Source organism: Rhipicephalus microplus, chromosome 1 (assembly GCF_043290135.1).
Source record: "Rhipicephalus microplus isolate Deutch F79 chromosome 1, USDA_Rmic, whole genome shotgun sequence".
In the NCBI taxonomy this organism is placed as follows: Eukaryota; Metazoa; Arthropoda; class Arachnida; order Ixodida; family Ixodidae; genus Rhipicephalus; species Rhipicephalus microplus.
The window spans coordinates 275,210,902-275,234,559 of NC_134700.1; the positions used below are offsets into that span (position 1 = coordinate 275,210,902).

Here is a 23,658-nt window from a genome sequence, read left to right on the forward strand (position 1 = left end):
TCGTCATGGGGTGAATCGAGTCAAAGAAAAAGCTAAAAGCGAGAGAGCTGCATGCGTGTGGTTTCCCGCACTCGCAGAATAAACGCAGTAGACGGAAGAAGCGTCCGACTTGTTTTATGTTGATAGGTGTGGGCCGCATGTATAGGTATAAACCTCGTCGCATCCAATATTACCGTGATGCGCCAAGAAGTGTGGCACGCGGCTGTTGCTTTTGTGCGGTCTAATCGTTTAAGATTGCTTCCTTTACGTAATAATAAATAATAGCAACTTCTGTATTTCCATCAACGATGCAGGATACAAACTCGAGAAACTTGACGGAGGCCCGCAACTACCTCTGCTATGCAGGCAGCGATAGCGCACATGTTCAGAACAATAAATAAATAAACAAATAAACAAACAAATAAAATAAAATAATATCATGCAGAACAGATATTCAGGAATGTGAACTCAAAAATAAAAATGCTACAATTCTATCCAATGAAAACATTCATGTCAGCGACAAGCAATGAAACAAGCGAGACGTTTCATTTGTTTCCTATGTGAGCATTTATTGATGAAATGTTCGCGCAGTGTTGGTGCAGAGGTTATTGGTATTTCAATGTCTAATTTATAAAATCAGTTTCAAATGGTATGCAGCGTCTAGGGTATTTTCTGCATAGAATAAATTGCCCGTGCAGTGACCTTCTTCCACTGTTCTGTGTGACGAGTAGCATGTGAATTCGTGTTTTTTTTTTTCTAGATTAGATAGTTCTGGAAAAAAAACTTTTTAAGTTCTCTTTTATTTTTCTTTTGAATGGCAGGCTTTACTTATAATTTGATTGCGATTCGCCGGGAAGTTGTTATACGACGTGTTCTTCTGCCAGTGCCATGCAGACGCAGCTATTGCGAATGCTTGTGCTTCAGTGAATTGAATTCGGTTCACTCGGTGAGTCCGATCGCCGGTTTCGTCCGATGAACGAATTTCGCTGTGCTACTCAGAGGCACAACGCGTAGAAACGCCGACGATGTGGCCTTTGCGACGTAGATCGGTCCTGTGAGTGCTTTTTGACAGCGGCGACTTTCGGAAGTCGTGCATACCGCCTTGTGCGCTACTGTGCTGGCTCACTCATGTGGCCCAAGTAATCATCGAAGAGCTGCTCCAAATCGATGCAAGTTCACTTCCGAAGGTGCCGGTCAACATTGCCGTTGCCAAGAGGCTAGTGACAATACAGGACGTTGACAACAGCGTGGGTGGGGAATTATTTCATACGCCCCGGTCTGCTTAGAGTTCTTCCGACACTTCTATGTTATCTGTCGAGGTTGGGAAGTGCATGAGTCGAGTTTTTACTCTATTACCGGGTCTATAGATGCGATTCACAAGTTTCTTTACATTTGTACATCGCTGCCACTTCTTGCTCTATTTATTGTTTCTTGAACTTGGTAATTTCACTAGTGCGTGCACGAGGAGAGCTTCTTTCTTTTTGTTTTATTCCTGTAGCTTAGGCAGACTTTTCTCGCAGCGCCACCTGTCGGCTTATCTTACAGTAAATTCACGGCCATCTGTCGCTCGTTTAAAGGAGCCCTACGCGAGAGTCCATCAAGGCGTCAATGTGCGTATTGACGTTGGCTAGTATGGACGAAACAGCTATATACTCCTTGTGACAGTTAACGAGACCATTGCTGTGTGACATTTCCTTCGCACCTAAACGTCTATACCAAAGTATCTGTCACCGAGAAAAGGGAAATCAATTAACGTTGTGTAGTGCGGAAACGAACGTATAGGTCACTGCAGCTTCTTCAGGAATCTTTCGGTTAGGGATTGCGAAATGAAAATTGCATTTGATCTCTGTTTTTTTTTTGTATGGGCGGCCCACAGCGCGCGACTCCCCCTTATACATATAGATTTCATTTATATGCATGAGAGAATAAATCTAGCGCCAATTTAGGACCGGTCAGGGAGCATTATACTGTGCTTTGGCATATGAAACGAAAAACCTTGCAACCTGTGATCATTACAAAGAGGAAAACAAGGAAACCGCAATATACTTATATCTCATATTAATCGTGCTTTGACAAATCGCCATCATAGTATACGATATGATAAACAGAATATCCTAACTAAGAGATAAAGAAAACAGCTCACGCCAACACTGAAATGAAAGAATGAAGCAAAAAATAAAAAAAAGAACTTGCGTTTTCAAACGACAGGTGTTGCTGAACAAATCTATAGATTCGTTCAGCAACACCGCAGATGACACACAACTATAGTTGTGTGTCATCTGCGGGACACACATGTATAAAGGCAAGATTATTCACCTGCTGACTTCTTTCTCGTTTTGCCTTGCAGAAATACCCGGGAAGCAGCAGTGGCATCCAATACGGTGAGTGGACCAAATGAGTTTGTTTATACCTTTTTTTTTTACCTTCGTGACAACGTTGCCTTTCCGGTTCGTGTAACACAAAGAAAGCGAAGAAAAAAGGCTGACACGATTTAACGTTTCTGTCGCGAGCCCCGCAAACACAGTTACGTAAATCCGAGTTAAGGAAAGGCTGACAACAGTTAGTGACAAAAATAGGCCGACTTTTGCAGCGGGGCATAAAAATGGAAGCACAAAACAAGGTATAGAGCTTCATTGTTAGCGAGAGCGATATATAATACCCGGAGAACTTATAAAAATGTAGTGAAATAACCATCCTTTTAATAAATTAAAAAAGGGGAAATGAAAGAACAAAAGAATGATGTTGATTTATTCTGCGAAGCTGGCTTTACCGTTTCCATTCCGTGTCCTGCTGGAAAGGCCATTATTTTAGTTCTCGTGATATATTTGACAGCGATTCACTCCTGAGGAGCTGTAACTCTTGTAAACATCTGGTACCAGAGAGAATGGAACCGTAGTGCCTAGCGTCACAGTGAAAAGCTTTTCGCTTGTCACGTTGCTTTTTTTATTTTAGTTTGTCAATCATTCATGCCAATAAGTATTTATCGGCATGTAGTGTCGTCGTGTACCTTATTAGCCGGTAACTATTCAAGAACTGCCCGAGTATCCTTCGAATCGGAGAGCTCCCCTGTTTTCTTTTTTCTCCTGACTTATCGGAGGTGGTTATCTAGAGAGATAGCTCGTACACTACCACGAGCCCATGCTGATCCCGAGTGATTAGAAGTGCCATGTATGCGTCGCACTTTCACCGCTTTCGACTTAAGGAGACTTAAGGTCTATACATTGGCGTAGATCGCGCTTCTACCAGGTACGGTAGGAACGGAGACATCTGAGCCGTTGCTGAGCTCTTGCGTGCACGAGAGGTGCATGCAACTGCTCGAACCGCGGAGACTCGTCCGTTACACCATCGAGCTTGTGTGTCCTGAGCTAGTTTCTTACGTAAGAAACCGGGTCCGACTACCAATGTGATCTTCTGATTCGGGGTATTTGTACCGCTATACTGTACTTTGCGATGGATTACGCAAGAACATGTGTTAGACGAGCCTGTTTCGATAAGTGCTTTTGTTGTCACGAAATGGCGTTCGCGGTAAAATTTGGATCTCCTCCCTTCATGGGCGTGTCATCTTTCGAAAAATGGATGAAACTTCGGATCTACTTCGACAGCTGGCTGACATGGAAGCCTCGCCCCCGCGCTTTTCGCTTCTGATAGAGGGTATGCGATACTGTCGTGTCTCGCAGCTTAAGAGAAACCACTGGTGACGCGATTCAAGCACATGCTTCGTAAAGGATGGGATTATAAAAATTCGTGCTGAACGCGTGGTATACGTGCCTTCATCTGAACTTTCTGAGTGTGGTAGCGCTCGTTGTTTGTTAACTGAAGCCACTACGCGCACTCTCTCGTGTCTTTTAGTGCTATTTTGTTATGACTTTCTAAGGATCGGTTCAATGTATTCATCGATTGAAACGTGACTTTTTTTTTGTCAGTATAACGCCTGCTACGAGCGATTGCTCACGATAACTGCGTTACGTCGCTGCAAGTCGGGCCAATAATGATAATAAAGGACGCAATTAAAAAATTAAGCTGATAGGATATGAACTGTACACGCTGGAAAGAAAAGTATGCAGATTATGTAGCCCTTAATTCTCACGTCTCAGTCCGCCAGTACTGCGCGTTGACTTTTCCTGAACTATACGACGTCATCTTCTGTGTTTGGCTTTCAAGTCTGCATTTCAGCAGGTGAATCGCTGACCTCGTCAGGTATATCGTGCGTACATCCGTGACTTTTTGTTCGCGAACCTTGCATGTATCGCGGTTTTCTCGTGAGCGTATATAGACGTTGGGCAGCATTATGGTTACCTGCTGTTTACCGCGGCTGTGTGACTGTTTGACGCAAGCCGTGTATCCCGCTGGCGCCGTTCTGCAGTTTCAGTTGCACTGATCGTTGTCGGGCCGGTTGGTATACGTATATCGAGCGTGAAAACGGCGCGCTTTAGGCCGGATAGAAAACGGAAAGAAGCTTACATACGCAGCGCTCACTAGCAATTGAGTTTATTATATCTAGACAAGAAATAAATAGGAATACATGTGGAACGTCTATCATGTTTTTTTTCCGGTACCCGTGCACTGAACCGTCGCGGAAACGGATTTATTTTTGTGAAATCGCAGCGGGAAAACTCTTGGAACGTTCTGAGTTTCCTTTATAAATACCGAAAACTTCCGTATGTTCTCGTGTCGCCCTGTACCGCATACCGCCATATCACTCTGCGGCACCCTATGAATGAAGGTCGGCATTCGCCGTCTACAACACGCGAGGGAAAGAGTTTGCTTACCTTACGGACGCGGCACGCGTGTTTATACGTGGCGATATGATGCGCCGTCTGGATGTAACGTATCAGTTACATCTGTTGCACATCCCCTATGTTTTTTTTTTGTTCTACACACACACACACATATATATATATATATATATATATATATATATATATATATATATATATATATATATATATATATATATATATATATATATATATATATATATGCCTGCTTCATGTTTTGTATCGATATCTACTTCTGTTGCGCAGTATCGGTGACAACGAAACAATTCTTACTTTGCTGAGTGATCTCATGTGATTTCAAGTGTAGTGAGTTCATTCGATAGCGATGAAGCAGCGCACAAAGTGCACTAACAATTAGGCATGAAAATATGTCGATATCACAGCTTCATATCAATATCGCGGTTCACAATCAGTGTATATTAACTTTGATGGCTTTGGTATAGAAAGCCCTTCATTTTTTTCCCCGTAACTGTATGCGTAAAGAGACCGCAGATCTGGTAGTCACGTGGTATAGCCATTGCGAGAGGTCGACGCTTAGATCAGTTCAACTACTGCCCCGGGACTGCAGCGTCCTCTTCAATGCGCGGTGTGAAGCTTTGTGAAGCGCTTTGTGAAGTTCTGAAGAGAGCCGCCGTGTGTAACGTTATCTACGCTCGTGTATGATCAAGTTGCCATGGAAACCGGTGGGCGCGCTCCGCGTGAAGCCGAGGCTCTGTGCTTTCTCCATGCGCGCGTTTCTGTATGAGGGTTCCTTTTTTACACGTTTAATACGAAGGAAGGAGCTGCTGAAGCTTCGACGATGACACGCCGGCTGGAAGGTTGCCCAACGCGTGCTTCCGATTGTTCTCGCTTCCTTTGTCGACGGCATGTGTTAGTAGAACGAAGACAATTGGGCGAGCTGGTTATAGGATTCGCCCTAGAAACAGCGCGAGGAACGCAAGGACCGTTTGGTCCTACACTTCGACCTTGTGTTTGCTTGCGCCGTTTCTATAAGAGGACACCTGTTGTGTTTCGCAAGGTTCGCAAGTGCGCGCTCTTTGGGAAACGTGCTTCGAAGCTTAGTCACGCAACAGGTCTCTAAACGGCCTAGCCAGACAATAGACAGTACTCTTTGAGCTGGCTATGAGTTCAGGTTCCGAAAGAAAGAAAACAGGAAAGCTGTGTTTCTTATTGACAAGGTCTCTGACTTTTTTGTTTGTTTGTTGTTCTCTAGTCCGTGCTATTGTGTGTGGTTGGCGTTCGGTTATTCTCGGCGCACCTTCCTGACGATGATCGTGTCTATGCGAATGCGGGGGAGGGCGTCGATGGAGATGCACCTGTTGACCTTCCCTTTTTTTTAACACTAAATCACTGAATGTGGGAAAGATAACGGAATCTCGAGGCTGGCTTTAGCTATAATTCTAAGCTACTTTCAGTGGTGCATCGATGGTATATATAGGTATCGACTTCTTTTGTATTATCTGCTTTCTTGCAAGAGGACAATATGTTATCTAATCGGGCATGCTCTTTCCAGTAATGTCGACCACCGAGACAAATTCTTTTTTTTTTTATTCTCGCCCCCCTTCTTTTACACACGCTTGAATTTGTGCAGCGATGGCGCGTGATTCACGATTGCTGAAACATTCTATGCTCTAATGTTAACGTTTTGCATCACTGGCCTTACTTAACAATAAAAATAACAAAATAAATAATAATAATAATTTTGTGTCATTTTATCTACGTTGCCGCTATACACAAATGGCTACGTGCTGAGCGCGATCAACTCGATGCGCTTATTCGCAAGGTGGTCAAACGAGCCCTTGGCCTCCCTATCACCACTCCAACGTACATACTCCTCGAGCTTGGCGTACATAACACGCTAGAAGAGATCGCCGAAGCTGAAGAACGCGTGCAATTGACCCGACTCACCACCACCAAGGCGGGCCGCCACATTCTGCGCGAGCTCGGCTTCTTCTCCTCGAGGGCCATTTGACTCTAATTCCCCGTGAAATCCGCGACCTTATCCACGAAATCCACGAACCAATATGTGCAAAATCACTTCGTTATCTCTCTCTTTCTCACTCTCTCTCTCTCTCTCTCTCTCTCTCTTTCATATAAACACAGGTGCGCGTGTTCAGGAACAATTGGAATTTTTTATCAATATTTTTTTTAGTCATCGTTTGCCGTCTAGTAGCGCTGTTATGGAACACCGAATAACGTGAATTGGAATTTCTTACAGCAGTGACATATTGGGGCCATGCCTTCTGAAAGCACAAGAAAAAATATACATAACTGCCGAAGAACGCTGGTCAAATGGTCATCTTCCGTGTTTTTTTGTTGTTTTTTTTTCGGAAGGTGTCGACATTTGCAGTGCCAACTGTATCGACATTAGTCAGCGCCTTCTAAATGTGGACATTTTAGACTGACGGAGGACATGCCGAGAACTGTTGGTTTCTCGCCGCCCGTCGCGACGTGATTTCGCCGCAGGGATGGGAAGCCGAGCGGGAGAAACTGCCGTGGGATCCTGCGCCCAACAACGCGCACGGCAACAAGCCGATGTTCCGAGACGCTGCGGCAGCCGTGTTTTCTTGCCGTTTTTGCAGCCGATTCAGAGAGAGAGAGAGCGCTTGGTTGCTCGCCGTGTTCGCTTTCGCTGTCTTTTTCTCTGCCTCCCTCGTCCGTATTTATATATTTTAACTTCTTTTCTGTGCCGCCGTTTGTAGGTGTGTGCGCTCAGCTGGCCCCGATCCGTCGTTGTGGGTCTGGCGCAGCAGCGCCACCGCCCGAGCGCCGGTGGGTTCGCTACCGGCGCGCGCTAGAGCGGCGTTCGTTCGTCCGCGTAGAGCCGACGGATTCGCCTCGTCGTCGTCGTCACAAGAGCAGCAGTCGCCGGTAAGGACATCCGGCGCGCCGCCGCATTCTCCTACCGACGACGTAGTACGCGCGCGCGTTTGGATTTCGGTGTGCGCTGCTTCAACTCGTTGAATGAGAGCGGTCGGCCGCTGCCGGGTCGTCGATCTCTCGTAAACTCCGCCGCGGCTTGCTGTGCTGTGCTTTTTTTGCTCTGCGACATTTCTAAGAAGCGGCGGGTCTCCTCCTCGCCGCTCGTGAGAACTGTGTGATTTGCACCGCGGAAGGAAGCGCCGCTATCTCTGTGCAGCAGGGCTGCACAAACTCTGCTGTTCGGCGACCTGGGCCTTCCTAATTTAACCAGAGGGGGGTGGCTTTCTCCTCGTTAGTGATCGGCGCTGCTTGGTGGTGGTTTGCTCACTGCGTGCCTTATTTTAAGCGGGGGTGAAACAGAGCGAGAACAAAAGAGAGGAGCAGGGTCCCCCTCTTCCTTCGTTCGTTCGAATGCATCCTCGAGGGGTTGTTATTGCAACCTCGTAAGGAGCCCATCTCTTTTCCACGTGGACTGCCGTTCCCTTGCTAACGTCCGTGAGGACCGAGAAGAAGAGTCCAGAAGCTCGAGAGCCAGGAAGAACAAGAATTTGCAATGTCGTGCGCGCTGTTGGAAATGCTCTGCTAGCATTGACTGCGCGTGCATAGTACGCGACGGGCACCTACGGTGTGTCATCGGTGTGTGTTTTGCGTGTTCGAGGAAGTGTGATCCGGCGGGGAGGGGTCTCAACCCGCCTAGGCTTCTTGTCCTCCTCCTGGTGAGACGTGTTTTTTGTGCGTGAGTGCGTGCGTGGGGGTCGGTGAAGTGCGCGCTGGGATCGGATGGTGGATGCCGCTTGTCGGCGGCGCGGTTGGCGACGGCGCCAGCATGTTGGTCACCATGTTGAAGAGCATGCTGCACGAGTACGCGCAGCGACGCCACAGCAGCCACGAGGTTCACGGAACGGCCACGCTGCTGCGTCCGGGAACCGACGGCGCGACGACGCCTCGGCGGTACAGCGAAGACGCCCAGCACTGGATCGGTAACGTATACACATTGCCTACCGAACTGCCGCAGCGGCAGCAGCTGTGCGAGTGGTATTATTCCGCGTATTGGTGCACGGGCTGCGCGCACTTTGAAGGGAACGACATGGTTAGAGGACGGTGCTGGGACAGCTGCTCTGAAAAAGAGTTGCGCTTGTCGAGTCCGTTTCGTTGCGTGTGTCCTCTATAAGCTTTCTGCTAGTAACTGTAGTGCCGTATTTTAATGACGCGAAACCAACTACCGCACCAACTGCCGGCAAAAAAAGATGTGGTCCTTGAAGTATAGCAGTAAATATCTTCCGCAACCGCTGCACGCAGGGCATGGCTTAGCGCCAAATCATTCAGCGTTGAGGAACGATCAACATTGAGAATGAAAAAAGAGGAAGTGGGAAAAAGATTAACGATAACAAATATCGGAATTCGCTGTAATTCGAGGATGGGGTCGGAAAATGTCAGAACTGAATGAAGTGAAAGAAAATTATCAGTTAAGCACTACTCAAAAAGGAACTAGAAAGGGAAAGCATGCCGGTTAAGCGCAATAGAACTTTCTGTTTCGCAATGCTTCACTTAGAGAAAATGAAAATAGTGAAAATTGTGTCATAAAGTTAGCGTTAAAATAAGGCAGTCGTGCAATTTCAACAAATAAGATGAGAGAGAGACAAATGGCAGATGTCATAAGGTGCGAGTATTAAAATTTCTACCCTGCACAAGGGTGAAGAATGTGGGCTTTAAATACCTTTTGATTCCCTAATCTCGACCCTGTAAACGATTACCAATGGTGTTCGAATAGTCGCAAGAAGTTTCCAAATTGATCGACTGATCGACACTTGACTTAAGTACAGACTTAAGTGCGAGCCTTCTGCGCATGTGTGATCCGCGATCATTTTTTTTTCTTTTTTTTTTTTCGTGTCGTCCGCACTGTAGGCCTCGTTTGTTCCTCAAGTCACCTATATCCGGCAGTTTTGTAACTAATGAGACGCGTCCCTTAGTTTGTACGGGCCCGTACTAGAGGATGAGAGAGCAGCGACGGGATCTAGAGACGCGGTGATGTCGTGTTGCGTGCAGTCGTTGCAGTGCCTTGCCCGACGTTTCACTTCTTTTGTGATCAACGACGACAAGACTCGATGCAAATAAAGTGTACTCTCGTGTAAAGCATCGTTCATTGTTACGTTCTCCGGAGATTTCAACGGGCCCATGCAGGTTGCTCGTTCTCGCTGAATCTTGCGAATGCCCTGGACAGCGACTGCGCAGGCATTCCGTAGACAGATATAAAGTGTCCACGAAACCCTTTTTTTTTTATCTCTCTCCCAGGAAAGTTCTGTCAGAGACGCTTCGCGTTTTCGACACGGATTCTCGAAATAATAATAATAATAATAATAATAATAATAATAATAATAATAATAATAATAATGGCGAAAATGTATCGAGAGCGTGTAGTGTTTCTTCCCTTGAATCGCGTACAGAATATATTACAGCTCTACTTTATTCTCATTTATACCCAAAGTATGAATGAAGTCGAAATTCTAAGGCCTTGTTTTTCTTTGTTCGACACATTAATAATGAGAACTGACAGACAATAATGCCTAGGAAATTATAGGGGATGTTTTACGTACACTGAACGTGGCACTTCACCCGTCCAAGTTGTGCACGTCCAAGTTAATGGGCAGACTTAATTTACAAGATCACCAAAATGTTCGAATCCCTCTTCTGGCGCTAACTATATTATCGAGTCGTCTTTCGGGTCGCCGTCGGGGCTGAAATCGCTGGATGTGTGACTGCTGCGTTCGAGCTATTGTACGTTATTGCGTGTTTATGTTTCATGCTGAGTTCGTTGTTCTTTTCTCTTTTTTTTTATGAATTGTGCACTATATATACAGTGAGTTTCAACAAATGTCTCTAACAAGAAATGTGTCCAATATTCTTATAAAATCAGGAGAAGGCGCTGTTTGCTCGGTGTCTTCACAGTTGCTTTTTTGTAGCGGCAGGTACCTTAAGAGGGTTGAAGACATCATTTGGAACAGTAATTAAGACATTCAATTAACTGTTTATTTGCGGAACCAGGCGCTCAGGTCATCTTCTTGGGAGAACTCAAGTCCTTCGTGCGAAGAACCAATTGCAGATTTGAGATCGCGATGCGCGGTTGTCATTTCATGCCGCATATCGTACGTCGTCGCATGCAGCTGTGCGTCTTGGCGAACGCGTTCGGAAGCAGCTGCTGCTCCTTTCTTTCTTTTTTTTTTTGAATTGCACACGAGGAGGAGGAGGTCGCGTGTAGCAGTTGGCAGCTGAAGTTCAATAAACCTAAATCTCGGAGGAATTCCAAAAAGGCCATCGCCTGGAGTTCCCGTGGCAACAGGCAGTTTATTGTAAAGTGTACAAGGTTGCCACAACGGAGCTCGCGGTTACGGCAGTATATTTTTGAACCGCAGACGACAATGCGACGGAAATTACCTGCGGCCGCTTTACGGTTGGCCAGTTGCAATTCATTGCACACCTATAGATCACATTGCGTATCGCTGCCATAATTTTATATTCTAGTCACAGTTTTTGTTGTCATTCATAGAGCGTGATTTTAGGCCTCTATACAGCCATAACGCACCCTGTCGTCGTATATATTGGTCATCGCCACCACCGCATGAAGGACATGGCGCTCTTTGGTCACTCATGGCCATTGTGGTGAAAACCCCACTAATCAGCATCATCTTAATCACCACCAATTTCGGATATTCTTCTCCTGAGCCGACCGCCGAGAGGCAGGGATGAGACCTTCACTTAGGTGTCGTCTCTTTTCCGGATGGCCCGCTTTCGCTCCTATTTACTGTAGCCACGGGGAAAGTCTGGTTCATCGGTGCGCGCATTTCTGCACCTTTGATTTTTGTTAGAGATAGTAGTCCTCCAGAGAAGTGCAGGGGGGGGGGGGGGTGGGAGGGGATGTGCTCAAGTCCAAGGGCCATTCGCCTCATTTTTCACATTTACCACGTTGTCGCTATATGGTTTCGGGCTCGAGCATCTTCGCAAATGCCACCTCATAGTAAACAACGCCATTTCAGTGGCGCCGCCGCGCTTTTGTCCTTGTCAAGCAGGGCAGATCTGTCATTAAGAGAAGAGCTAGCCGTGCGCGTTTATGGCTTTTTTTCTGTTCGTGTTCGTTTCATTGTCGTGGTTGGAGGTAACACATTAGTGTCGGGGGAAGTGAGTAGTGTATGACGCAACACTCCTTGAAAAAAAAAAAGCTAAAATAAAAAGACAAATAAGAATAGGACTGGGAACGAGGCCTGTCGCCAAAGATGGACGCACCTCCGACCATTGCAGGGCTGCCTCCAGAGTTGCTGAAGACGGAATTGCGTTTTCCTCCTCGTCAAGAAGCGCGATGCAGTGCGCGTGTCTCACCGGCGACACTCTTTTGACAAAGTTTGATGGATGCTGCGGTATCGATTTTCGCTTCACACTAAAGCGAATGCATAATAGAAGCAGCTCACTTCTCGATAGCCCCCCGCGGTGGCAAAGGTACTCGCGGCTGCTGACCCGCAGGTCGCGGGATCGAATCCCGACCGCGGCGGCTGCATTTTCGGTGGAAGCTAAAATGCTGGCTCGTGTGCTCAGATTTGGGTGCACGTTAAAGAACCCCATGTGGTCGAAATTTCAGGAGCCCTTCACCACGGCGTCTCTCAATATCATATGGTGGTTTTGGGACGTTAAACCTCACACATCAATCAATCAATATCAATCAGTTGATTAGCTGTAATCTCGAAGCTATATCCCTTTCTTTCTGATCTAGGTTCCCACTTCGTCTCCAAATGTAGGGTAGTAAACTGAACGCTCTTCTTGTTTACGCTTCTTACGTTTCCCCTTTTTGCTCTCTTCCTCCTTACCCCCACCTCCTTCTCTCTCTCTCTCTTGAGGAGCGTTGTTCGTTTGCCTCAAGATATTGCCACAGATCGACAGGAAGACGAATGTAGGGAGTGACTTTCTGTCAGACATAACCATATGAAATCTTCCCAAGTGTTGAATTGCGCAAACAAGACAGCTAGGGACCAAAGGAAAAGACGATTACACACGTCTTTTTAGTCCCGGTCTTGTTTGCGCAATTCAACACTTAGAATCATGAACCAGCAAGCCACATCTGTTAGCCATTCTGAAGTTCATACGAAATCATAACATTAACAAGCTACCTACTTCCTTTGATTTGCGCAAACTCATTTCTGTTAAAAGGTTAATTGAACCCAAATATTGCACCTTCACGCATTCACACACCCACACGTGCTGGCAAGCGAATACGTACCACCCTTCGTTTTTCGTGGCACATTTATTTGGGCCCTTAGTCAGGAATCGTTTTTCGAGAACGGGCGGGGGGGGGGGGTGTACTAGGGCATTCCCCTGGCTATGGCCTGCATTCCTTTCTGATTCGGAACGCCCCTTCTCACTCCCTCATTTCCCCTTTCCATCAAGTGGTCTTTCTTGCTTTCGCACTCTCGTTGTGCAAGTTGTAATTGATGAAGGTTACGTATTCATTTTAGACGAGCTAAAGCTTTTTTTTTTTAAGTTAGCAGGAACTTGCGCTAGTTCACATACAGCCCCGTTTATGCTAACACGAGCGGAGCACAAGAGTGGTGCTCGCATGGTTGGAGGCGTCGGATGTTCTCGTATGTTCTCAGAGGCACACGCCCGTACATGACATAAACACGAATGCTCGCGCATGTATCACTTGCCTGCGCGTGTGCTACGAATATAAAAAAAAAACAATATGAGGAGAAAAAAAAGTTGTTGTTATGAAGGAAACAAAAAATAAAGCACATCGGATGTCGGACGCGCCTGACGGCTGGAGATTTTTCGTTTGTACATGTAAAATAAAATGAAGAAAAAAAAAGAATAGCCCCGTATCTGCATGTTACACTGCAAATGTCGTCGAAAGAGTCTTGCGTCTGGAGAGAGTGAACAAAACGTTTATTTGATGTTCTGCGCAAGAAAATGGGTGAATGGTCTTTTGGAGGCGCTGCGTTAGAGTGCCTCGAGCGTGTAACGGAGGCGAACGAGCGCATTAAGTCACGTCACACGTGAGACATGAGCGCTATCTGGCAGCTATGGTGGAAAACGAAGTGCGCAGCTTGCGCGCCCGTCTCGGAGGCGATAAGGTGTAGAACGCAAGGTGACGGGTAGGTGTCACCACCTACCCGTCGCCTTGGTGTTTCGAAGATGTCTTAGCAAAATTTTGGAAGCACTTGTGTTTTTGTGCAAGCGTTGTATCGTTAGCGCAGCGTGATGAGCGCTACGGTCTTTAGAATTACTTATGTATGCCTTTTCTTGTAAAAAGACAGATACAGAATATTGATGTGTTGTTATGGTGCCTCAGATATGCGCAATAATTGCTTTTTAAGTGACAATCGCACAAGTATGAACGCTAAACCTTGAGCAATATTGGTTGTCGCTGCGGATGGGGTCGGCCGTTTGAGGTATCGTTTGGTGCCGTTTGGGGTATCGTTAAGGGTGAACAAACACAGATGTAGAGAGAGACAGACCAAAATTTTTTTCGTCGAAGGTCCCCAAACAAGACTATCGTCTTAAAAAAAAAGAGCAGCCATGCACTGCTGCATTCGCCATTACCGTATTTACTCGAACATAACGCGAGTTTTTTCTTTTTTTTTTTGGTTTTCGCTACCTAAAGTTGGCCCTCCAGTTACAATTGGAAACTACCTCATTTTGTACTATTCTTTCTTCCTTGGCGCAATGAAAAGTCACCCTTTGCGTTACATTTGCGGTCGCGATACAATCGAGCAAGAAAACGTGCACACGTATATACACTATACCCGCCATCGTTGCTGTTCCAGTTTGTTTCGGTCGTATTTTTTCTACAAATAAATGTCTGGTATAAAATGACCGGCTATTGCGAAGTATGAGGTTATATTATGTGGTGTTTGGTTGACCAAAACTCGTCGAGCACGGATAGGATGCGCTCGTTAGCGGGGGCACTGAATTAATCAATCGATACACATGCATACATACAAAGAACTTTATTTGAACACCAGAGGGACTAGTTGAACAATTAGTTATAATTTTTTATGCCTAAGAAGTTGGTGTAGCCGCCGTCATATAGTTGGGAAGGTATCGCGCTGCTAAATCGAAGGACCGGGCCACGGTGGTTGCGTTTTTACAGGGTCTAAACGTTAAATGTATGTCTTTGCAACCTTTCCTATTACGTTCCATTACCATACATCACCATCACAGAGTGTAGAGGACTCGTTCTCCTTCCCACATGGTCGGCCTATCTCATGTATGTAAGCCTAGACGGAGCGCGAAAAGGAATAACATTGGCGCACGAACTTTGTAGACATCCTGCTTCACTTTCCGGCATTTCGGCTTCACAGACTAAAGGAGTGGCCTCGATGCGCATATAGATACATGTCCATGGCTTATTTGAGAGTTCAAAAGCCTCTCACAGGCTGGCACGTGCCGTTCTTTACAAGCGCTCAGTTTCCATTGTTGTCGGTGGCATCGTCCCGCTTGATTGCCAGCACTTTTCGAGCATAGTGCACGGATGAGTGTACGTACTCTAAAAGCGACACCGTGTCGCGCTAAGCTATTAACGCTGCCAGGGCTGCTGGGCCATGACTGCGAGGAGCCGCACAAGCATGCTTGTATGTACGTACGTGTACCTGTGTGTGTGTGTGTGTGTGTGTGTGTGTGTGTGCGTGCGTGCGTGCGTGCGTGCGTGCGTGTGTGTGTGTGTGTGTGTGTGTGCGTGCGTGCGTGCGCGCGTGTGTGTGTGTGTGTGTGTGTGTGTGTGTGTGTGTGTGTGTGTGTGTGTGTGTGGATGGATGGATGGATGTGTGTATGGGTATGGGTATGTGTGTGTGTGTGTGTGTGTGTGTGTGTGTGTGTGTGTGTGTGTGTGTGTGTGTGTGTGTGTGGATGGATGGATGGATGGACGGATGTGTGTGTGTGTGTGTGTGTGTGTGTGGATGGATGGATGGATGGACGGATGTGTGTGTGTGTGTATTAGTGGATGGATGGGTGGAAGTGTGTGTGTGTGTGTGTGTGTGTGTGTGTGTGTGTGTGGATGGATGGATGGATGGATGGGTGTGTGTGTGTGCGTGTGTGTGGGTGTGTTTATGTGTGTGTGTGTTTGTGTGTGTGTGTGCGTGTGTGTGGGGGGGATGGATGGATAAACGGATGGATGGATGGATAGATGTGAATGTGTGTGTGTGTGTGTCTGTGTGTGTGTGTGTGTGTGTGTGTGTCTGTGTGTGTGTGGGTGTGTTTATGTATGTGTGTGTGTGTGGATGGATGGATGTGTGTGTGTGTGTGTGTGTGTGTGTGTGTGCGTGTGTGTGTGTGTGTGTGTGTGTGCGTGTGCATGCGTGCGTGCGTGCAGGAAACCGCAAGGCCGGGCGTTTGTTGCGGGCGTGTGTGTAGCGCGTGCGCTTAATTGCGCACCCAGCGCGATTGCTATTAATAGCGGCGCCCAGGTCCCGCGGTGTTTCGCCCCGCTGCCGCACTTTCGACGCGTCTCTTCGCGGGGCGCGGCTGAGGTGGGTGGTGAAAACATTTAATAACCATTAAATGGTTACAGAGAGGTGATTGGGTTGGGGCCTTATTCGCCTCCTACCCTCACAGCACTAGGTGGAACCCCTATTCCGGGGCTCCATTGGCAAGCAACGCCGCCCGCGCACGTTGAACCAGAGCCTCTTGGGCCTTCAGGTCTTGACAGCCGAGCAGGGCCGCCTCCCAGTCCTCTCTCGTGGGATTGGGGTTGGGGGGGATAGATGGATTAGACTGGCACGCCCAGACGATGTGAAAGGTGTCAGCCACCTCACCACAGAACTGGCACGTGCCATCAAAGGATGAATTGAAATGTTTTAGCACCGCCGGGCACAGTACAGTATTGGTAAACAGTTTTAAAAGGAGGCGCTCGTCAGCGCGATGCAGTCCCTTACAAGGGTCTGGATAGCGCCGGTGCTCCTCCTTGTAGTAATTGGTAATATCTTTGAATGAAAGGGCCGAATTGTCTGATTGCGAGTAGGCTTCCAAAGACAGGGAGATAGCCCGGGAAGAGAGTGCGCGGGCGGCCTGATCGGCCTGTTCGTTACCCCTGAGTCCTTGGTGACCGGGTGCCCAAACCAGATTTCGCGGAGTTGGATTAACGTATCGGCAGCTAGGTTCCAGTATGCGCTGAGCAAGCGGTGAAGCCCACCCTAGCTGATAGTTCCGACAGGCCCCTCGTGAGTCGGTGATGATATGTTTAGAAGAGGGATAGGTGAGAGCCAGAGCGATGGCAACCTCCTCCGCGTGTGTTGCGCTGTAGGCTTTGAAAGTGAGCCCGTTTACGGTGTTTGCGTTGTGTATGACTGCGGCAGTATACCACCCCCCATGGTGCGGGCCGGCAACGTCCACGTAGCACACGTGTTCCTCTTGACCAAAGTGTCGCTGCAACGCTTCCGCGCGCGCCTGGCGGCGACCACTGTGGTTTTCTTTGGACATGTTGCGGGGAAGGGGTCGGACCCGGAGGGCGCGTCTCCAAGGTTCTGGCACTCTCACCCTTTCCTCAATATAGTAATCGTGTTTGATGTGTATTCGGTCCAAGAGGCGGCGACCGGAATGGGTCTGTGCAAGGCGCGTGTATTGGTTAACGAGGTGGGCTTCTCGAAGTTCCCGGTAGGTATTCACCACGCCTAGGGCCAGAAGTCTCTGGTTGGACGTGGTGATAGGGAGGTCGAGAGCCCGCTTGATAACTTTACGGTGGATGACCTCGAGTTGATCATCCTCGTGTTTGCGTAGGTGCAAGTAGGGAGTCGAGTAGAGTATTCTACTCGTTACGAAAGCATGGGCAAGCCGCATTGCATCCCTGCTTCGTAATCCGCCCCGCTTGTTGGAGACCCGGCGGACCATACGGCCCACCTGGTCTCCCACCGTGCGAAGTTTGGCTATTGTGGTGTCGGCCTTGCGTTGGTGGTGTATGAAGAGGCCAAGGACGCGGATCTCCTTGGCCTCACGGATCGGTCCCGAGGGAAGACTGATATGGAGCTGAGTTGTGTCCTGAGGGGAGGGACGTACGTGCACAAATTCTGACTTAGCCGGGGCACACTGGAGTCCGCAGTAGGTTGCGTAGTCGTCGACTACAGTCGCTGCTGCTTGCAGGCATGACTCCATGTGACCCAGGTTACCTTGCGTGGCCCAGATCGTGATATCATCCGCGTAAAGAGCGTGATGTATCCCTGGTAAAGAAGCCAATTTGGGGGGAAGATGAAGCATGGCTATATTAAATAGGAGAGGAGAGAGGACCGCGCCTTGAGGAGTTCCCCTCGAGCCGATGACGTAAGGCCCATGTTCCTCATCTTGTATGCGTATGTAGGCTCGACGGTCTGTAAGAAACTGTCTAACATAATTGAATGTTTTATAACCACAGTTGGTCTGACTGAGGTGGTCAAGGATTACCTCATGCTTCACGTTGTCGAATGCTCCTTTAAGATCCAAGGCCAGGACTACCTTGTCATTCTGGGGGCATTCAACAGGATCTAATATGTCATGGTGGAGCTGTAGAAGTATATCCTGGGCTGACTTCTGAGGGCGGAATCCAAACATGGTGTCCGCAAAAGTGTGCTGTGTTTCTAGAAACTCGGAGAGTCTGTCGCGCACCATCGTTTCCATCAGCTTGCCGACACAAGACGTGAGGGAGATGGGGCGAAGGTTCTCCACGTCAATAGGTTTACCTGCCTTCGGGATGAAGGTCACGAGAGCTGATTTCCATTCAAGAGGGAGAGGAGTTTCTCCGTCCCAAATGCTATTGATGTATTTGAGGAGCGTGGCGTAGGCTGCGTCGGGAAGATTGGCCAACAGTTTGACCGTAACCTGGTCACGCCCTGGTGCAGTGCCACGCTTCATCTTGCGTAAGGCCGCCTGGAGGTCGTGGAGCTGGAACGGGGTGTCCAACTGCGTGTTCTTTTTGCCTGCGTAGGAGTATGCGGCCGTCCGGGGGTCCTTGGTGGTGCACAGGTATCGGTCCCTGAGCGTGTTTGCCAGCTGTGTTGTCGTTCCTGTAAAGTTGTGCATGACCTTATGTAAGTGACGTTGAGTTTCCGTGCGTGTTTGTGTTGGATCGATGAGAGCGCGAAACAGGCGCCACGTGTTGCGACCAGACATCTGGCGTGCAGCCGTGTTGCACTTGTCCACCCAGTTAGTGTCGGCTAGCTGAGCAGCATATTCCGCAGCTTGCTCCGTGAGTTCTAGGATGCGTTTCTTGAGGCGTCTGTTATGTTTCTGTTTTTTCCATCGTTTGGTGAGGCTGCGGCGGGCCTGCCAAAGATGGAGGAGGTGGTTGTCTACGTCCGTTTGAGTTTCCGTGAGCTGTATCAGCTGTTCGTGTTGTTTCAGTGTAGACGTCAGTGATTTAGACCAGGTGTCGTATCCCGACTGGAGAGGGTCTACAATAGGTAGAGTGGTGCGGAAAGTTGTCCAGTCTGGGATACGAGCTTGTGTAAGTGGGCGTTTTAAGGGACGCATGTACACAGTTGTGTTTAATACACAATGATCACTACCGAGAGTGTCCTGTGTGTTCAGCCAGTCGGCATGGCGTATGTTGCGTGTAATTGTGAGGTCCGGGCAAGTATCTCGTTGAACAGAGTTGCCTACACGTGTTGGGCTGGCGGGATCAGTGTGGAGGGTGAGTCCAAGTGTAGAAAGAAGTTCCGCAAGCTTCCTTCCACGCGTGTCCTCTCGTGGGTAACCCCATAACCTGCTTGGGGCATTGAAGTCGCCGACGATCAGGAGGGGGTCTCGTCCTGCCACCTGCATAGCTTGTGTGAAAGTTTCGCTGTACGTGACGTTCTTAAGCTTTGGGGGACAGTAAATGTTTAAAATATGAACAGGTGGGTCAGATCGCCTTATAGGCAGCACCGACACCATTGTGTATGGGAAAGGCGGTGTTGTGGGGAGTGTGACTTCCTGGGCGGTATATTGCTTGTGAACAAGTATACATGTCTCCGGGTTGTGTTGAAATGTAGTGTAATTTGTGAGTTTGACGTCCGAGCCGGGTTCCTGAAGGGCAACCACGGCAACAAGGAACTCAAAGGTCTCAAGATAGAGGCGGAAATGAGCCCGCTTCTTGTGGTTCTTGAGACCTCTGCAGTTCCACTGTGTTAGTAACAACGGCTGAGTTGCTCTGGCTCGCGACCTAGGGTTGGAGGCCATGTTCGGAGATAGAGGGTGGGGTTGTGTTGTTAAGATTACTCAGTTCACCAGCACCCTGTGCTGACGTACTGGAGTCTTCAGAAAAGTCCGACTCATCTGGAGTCACTCTGTTAAATTTTGAGGGGCGATTAACGTCCCTAATTGGCCCTACGCGCTTGAGGACGCGTGGATTGTCTTGTATCCACTTTTGGATAATGTGAGTTACTGTTTGTGTCACCTGTGCGACGACAGTCTCCATATGACGCGCGATGGTGTCGTGGATAATTTTGGGGAGGTCGGCCAATTGTGTTTCTATTGCATTCACCTGGGTCTCCAGGGCCGCGACGCGACTCTCTACAGTAGTAGGAATCTCCCTGTCTGTTATATTTTCCTCTTCGTCGCTCAACGAGGGTTTAGTAGTGAGATTGGTTTTGAGCGAGTCAAGTTCGCTGGCTAGTTTTTCATTCTGAGATCGCAAAAGGGCGAGCTCATGCCTGAGTTTTTGTGTTTCGGTAGTGCTTGTGGCAGAAGGAGGTGGAGAGGAGAGAGAGGAGGGAGAGGAGGCGACCTCCACCCAACTGCCCACCTTGGGTTGGTTGCGTGCAGCGTTGCCAGATGGAGCGCCGAGAGCTGGAGATTCCGCCGCGCCAGGTGGTAGCGTTGCCGTTGCTGCTTTGCCAGGAATTGGCACTTTGCCAGTTGACCGGTGCTTTGGTTTTGTTGGGGTCCCCGATGTCCTGGACCCTGGTTGCTGAAGCCTGATGAATTTTTCAGTGCATTCGCGGGAGCTGGTGAGGTGCGGACCCCCGCAAACTATGCACGTTGGGTTGCATTCGTGGGAAGCCATCCCCTCAGGACCAGCGCCCACGTTTTGGCCACAAAGGCTGCATCTTTCGGTGACCGGGTTGGGACAGATATCCGCCCGGTGCCCCAGTGCACCACAGCGGTAGCACGCTGGCACTGTCTTCTTGTACTCCCTGACGGGAGTCAGTTCTGCGTTATAGTGGACGAAACGCGGAACCTTCCTTCCCGCGAAAGTCAACACAGCTACGTTGGAGTTCCCCAGCTTGCGCGCATAGACTAGTTCACCGCCACGCCACTGCACACTATGTTTCAGAGACGCACTGGTTTCGAGGTTGTGCACAGAAATCACGCCGCGACACACATCACCGGTGAGCTTGAGGTGACCGCGAAGCGGCAGCGGTCCTTTGCTGGTGTTGATTTGAAAGTCCGACAGCAGTTTCTGAGCCACCTCGTTATTCTGCGTGCCACAGATGATGATGTTTTGCTCCCAATTGGGAGAAATGCTGATGTCATTCATGTGCTGCCTTCCGATGAGTTGGGAAATGGCAGCGCCGAGCTCACCTTGTTGAAACGCTGCCTTGAGGGCTACTGTGATGCGTGGCTTGAGCACGATCACGTAGTCGCCAGGATTCATCCTGACCGTTGGTTTCGGCGTCCACTTGGAGACTGGTGAAGTCTTTTGTGGAGCTTTAGGAGATGGAGCACGAGCGTCTCCAGTGGCTGAATTGTTGAGAGGAGTTTTCAGTGCAGACGCTCCTTCCGCGTTTCTTCGGCGGCGACGCCGACCCTCGACGAGTTGAAAAATGTCGGCTTGCTCCGCCGAAATGGTGGATGGGCCGTCGTCTGATGGATTTGTCGGGATATACGACCACGACAGAGTCGTAGGGTCGTAGCCACGTAGTTCAGGCAGCGCCATGTTGAGGAGTTGACCGAGCGGCGTCTCCGCATCCAGCAGCGGCGGAGCCGCCGCCGTGAGGCTTAGCTCGTTCGCTACGTTGTGATGCAAAGTTGCTCGAAGTGGCCGAAAATTGGGCGTACCTGGGTGAGATCGGTGTCCCCAGAATCTTGCTGACTTGGCAGATGCAGTCACACAAGTTTTAGAGCAGCCACATTGAAGAGAGCACGGTTCCAGCCGAAAATCGACGGAGCCGATGAGCGTCGCGTCCGATCACCGGGCGCGGCTGACAAGTCGTCGTGTATTCGTCGTTGTCGTTTATACGCAACACCGCCGCAGTCGCGACACTGTTTTTTTTTTTCTTTCCCGGTAGCGCAAGGTCGTGCGTTCGTCGGACGGCGCGTTGACGCAAAGAATGGTGTGTTTGCACGTTTGCGCGCTCTCTCTCTCTCTGGCGCTGTGTGATAATGTTCCTCGATTCACTTCTCGGTTCACTCATAGTTCGTGCGCCGCTGCTGGAGTCGCTTCATGAGAAAGGGAGAGAAGAGAGATTCTGAGGAGGAATACCTTCTCCATGACCATCCCCTCTTCTTTCTTTCTTTCTTTCTTTCTTTCTTTCTTTCTTTCTTTCTTTCTTTCTTTCTTTCTTTCTTTCTTTCTTTCTTTCTTTCTTTCTCACGAAGTGTCCTACTTCAGCCTAATGTATGTGTAGAAGCAAGAGGATGAGGAAGGATGAAGAGACATAGTGTAACTAGCAGAGATAGCGGAGTTTTGATACGTGTGACTGAGATATTGATCATCCTCGTTAATATACATCTGTGAGAGAAAAAAAGAAATGCCCGAAGATCGTGCTGGGAGAAGAGCACGAACTTATACTGACTGCACACAGCTGATTCATTATAGCCGCGCATCTTCCTTATAATGCGCTGTCGAAGTACATCGGCGTACAGTCTTTTAGCGTTTAAAAGTCTTTCTGTCGTTTCGGATGTGAACTTGGTGTTTCGAGGACGTATGTCTTGTAGTCTGGCAAGTCGTACTTCGCAACATATGTGTGAGTACGTTGTGTTTCCGTGTCCTCTTTGTTCCAAGGCAATGTCCTCGAGTTTAGGCGAACCGATCACAACTTTTAAACAGAATGAACGAACGATAGAAAGACAAGCAAACAAGAATGTTGCTGCCGATGTCTTCTCTCTCTCTCTTTCTCTCGCTAACGATTCGGCTAGAATAACTGTTGTGGGTGCTGTGGTCTTCCAAATGTGGATGCAAAATAAGCGTTTTTTCTTCTCTTGCCCCTCTTCTTCATTACTGAGGCATTTTTTTTTTTTGGTCCCCTGGAACTGTGCTCATTCGGTTAACCCGACAGCAGCGTCATCCACTTTAGTGCTTTGTGTGTTCACGCTAAAGAGCCTCGAGCAGGTCACACATGCATGCCATTTATGCAACTTTCATTAGGCGGGTGTGTGGATGCTTTTATTTATTTTATGTATTTATTTATTTATTTACAAGTACTGCTGTCCCATGCCTGGGACATTGCAGGAGCAGGTACAGAAAAATCAACGAAAGCACAGAAACAAACAATAGTGCGCACAAATTTATGTGACTAACACATAAAATTTTTCCCGAACTTTACAGTGTTCAGTCTACGCAATGCACCATCAAGCTTGTTCCAAACTTCCACCACACGCGGAAAAAAAACACTTCAACGCACTCGTCTTGGGTGGCGCGCATTCAGTCTGACGTATTGACGTAGCGCCGCAGCTGCTCGCCCCTTTTCTTGTGCGACGGTCGTCGCGTGCGTATCGGAACGAGTTCCGGGACTTTAAACCAATGTGTCGGCTCTTTGGAGTAGTTAACTTAGCGTACAGCGTTTGACTTTCCCCGTCTCGGCGTGGCAACTAACGCAATAAGGCGGATGGGAGTCGTCGTAATTGAAGTATAGCACACGGGTATATAGGTCGGGAGCTCGGTGTTTGCACCACCGCGTAGGGCGAGAAACGGCGACGGTATACATAGACCTGCAGCGTGGACAGTAAACCAGTACGCGTACTTGCCCATTGTTTTAAGAGCGTATAACGTTCGCCAGTCTACGGCCGGCGTGCACTTGCGTCCAGTTGACCGCCACAGCGAGTACAATAACGT

At 48.5% G+C, this 23,658-nt stretch overlaps 1 protein-coding gene across 10 annotated transcripts in view; it reads left to right on the forward strand.

Annotated features, from left to right (window-relative positions):
- Positions 1-23,658, forward strand: part of LOC119188214 (5'-AMP-activated protein kinase subunit gamma-1-like) — a 383,279-nt gene that overhangs the window by 170,015 nt on the left and 189,606 nt on the right. For all 10 annotated transcript variants that reach the window (XM_075895085.1, XM_075895099.1, XM_075895073.1 and 7 more), the window contains exon 4: positions 2,327-2,360. In XM_075895085.1, coding sequence (XP_075751200.1) covers positions 2,327-2,360 — 34 coding nt within the window. The remainder of the gene's footprint in view (positions 1-2,326; positions 2,361-23,658) is intronic.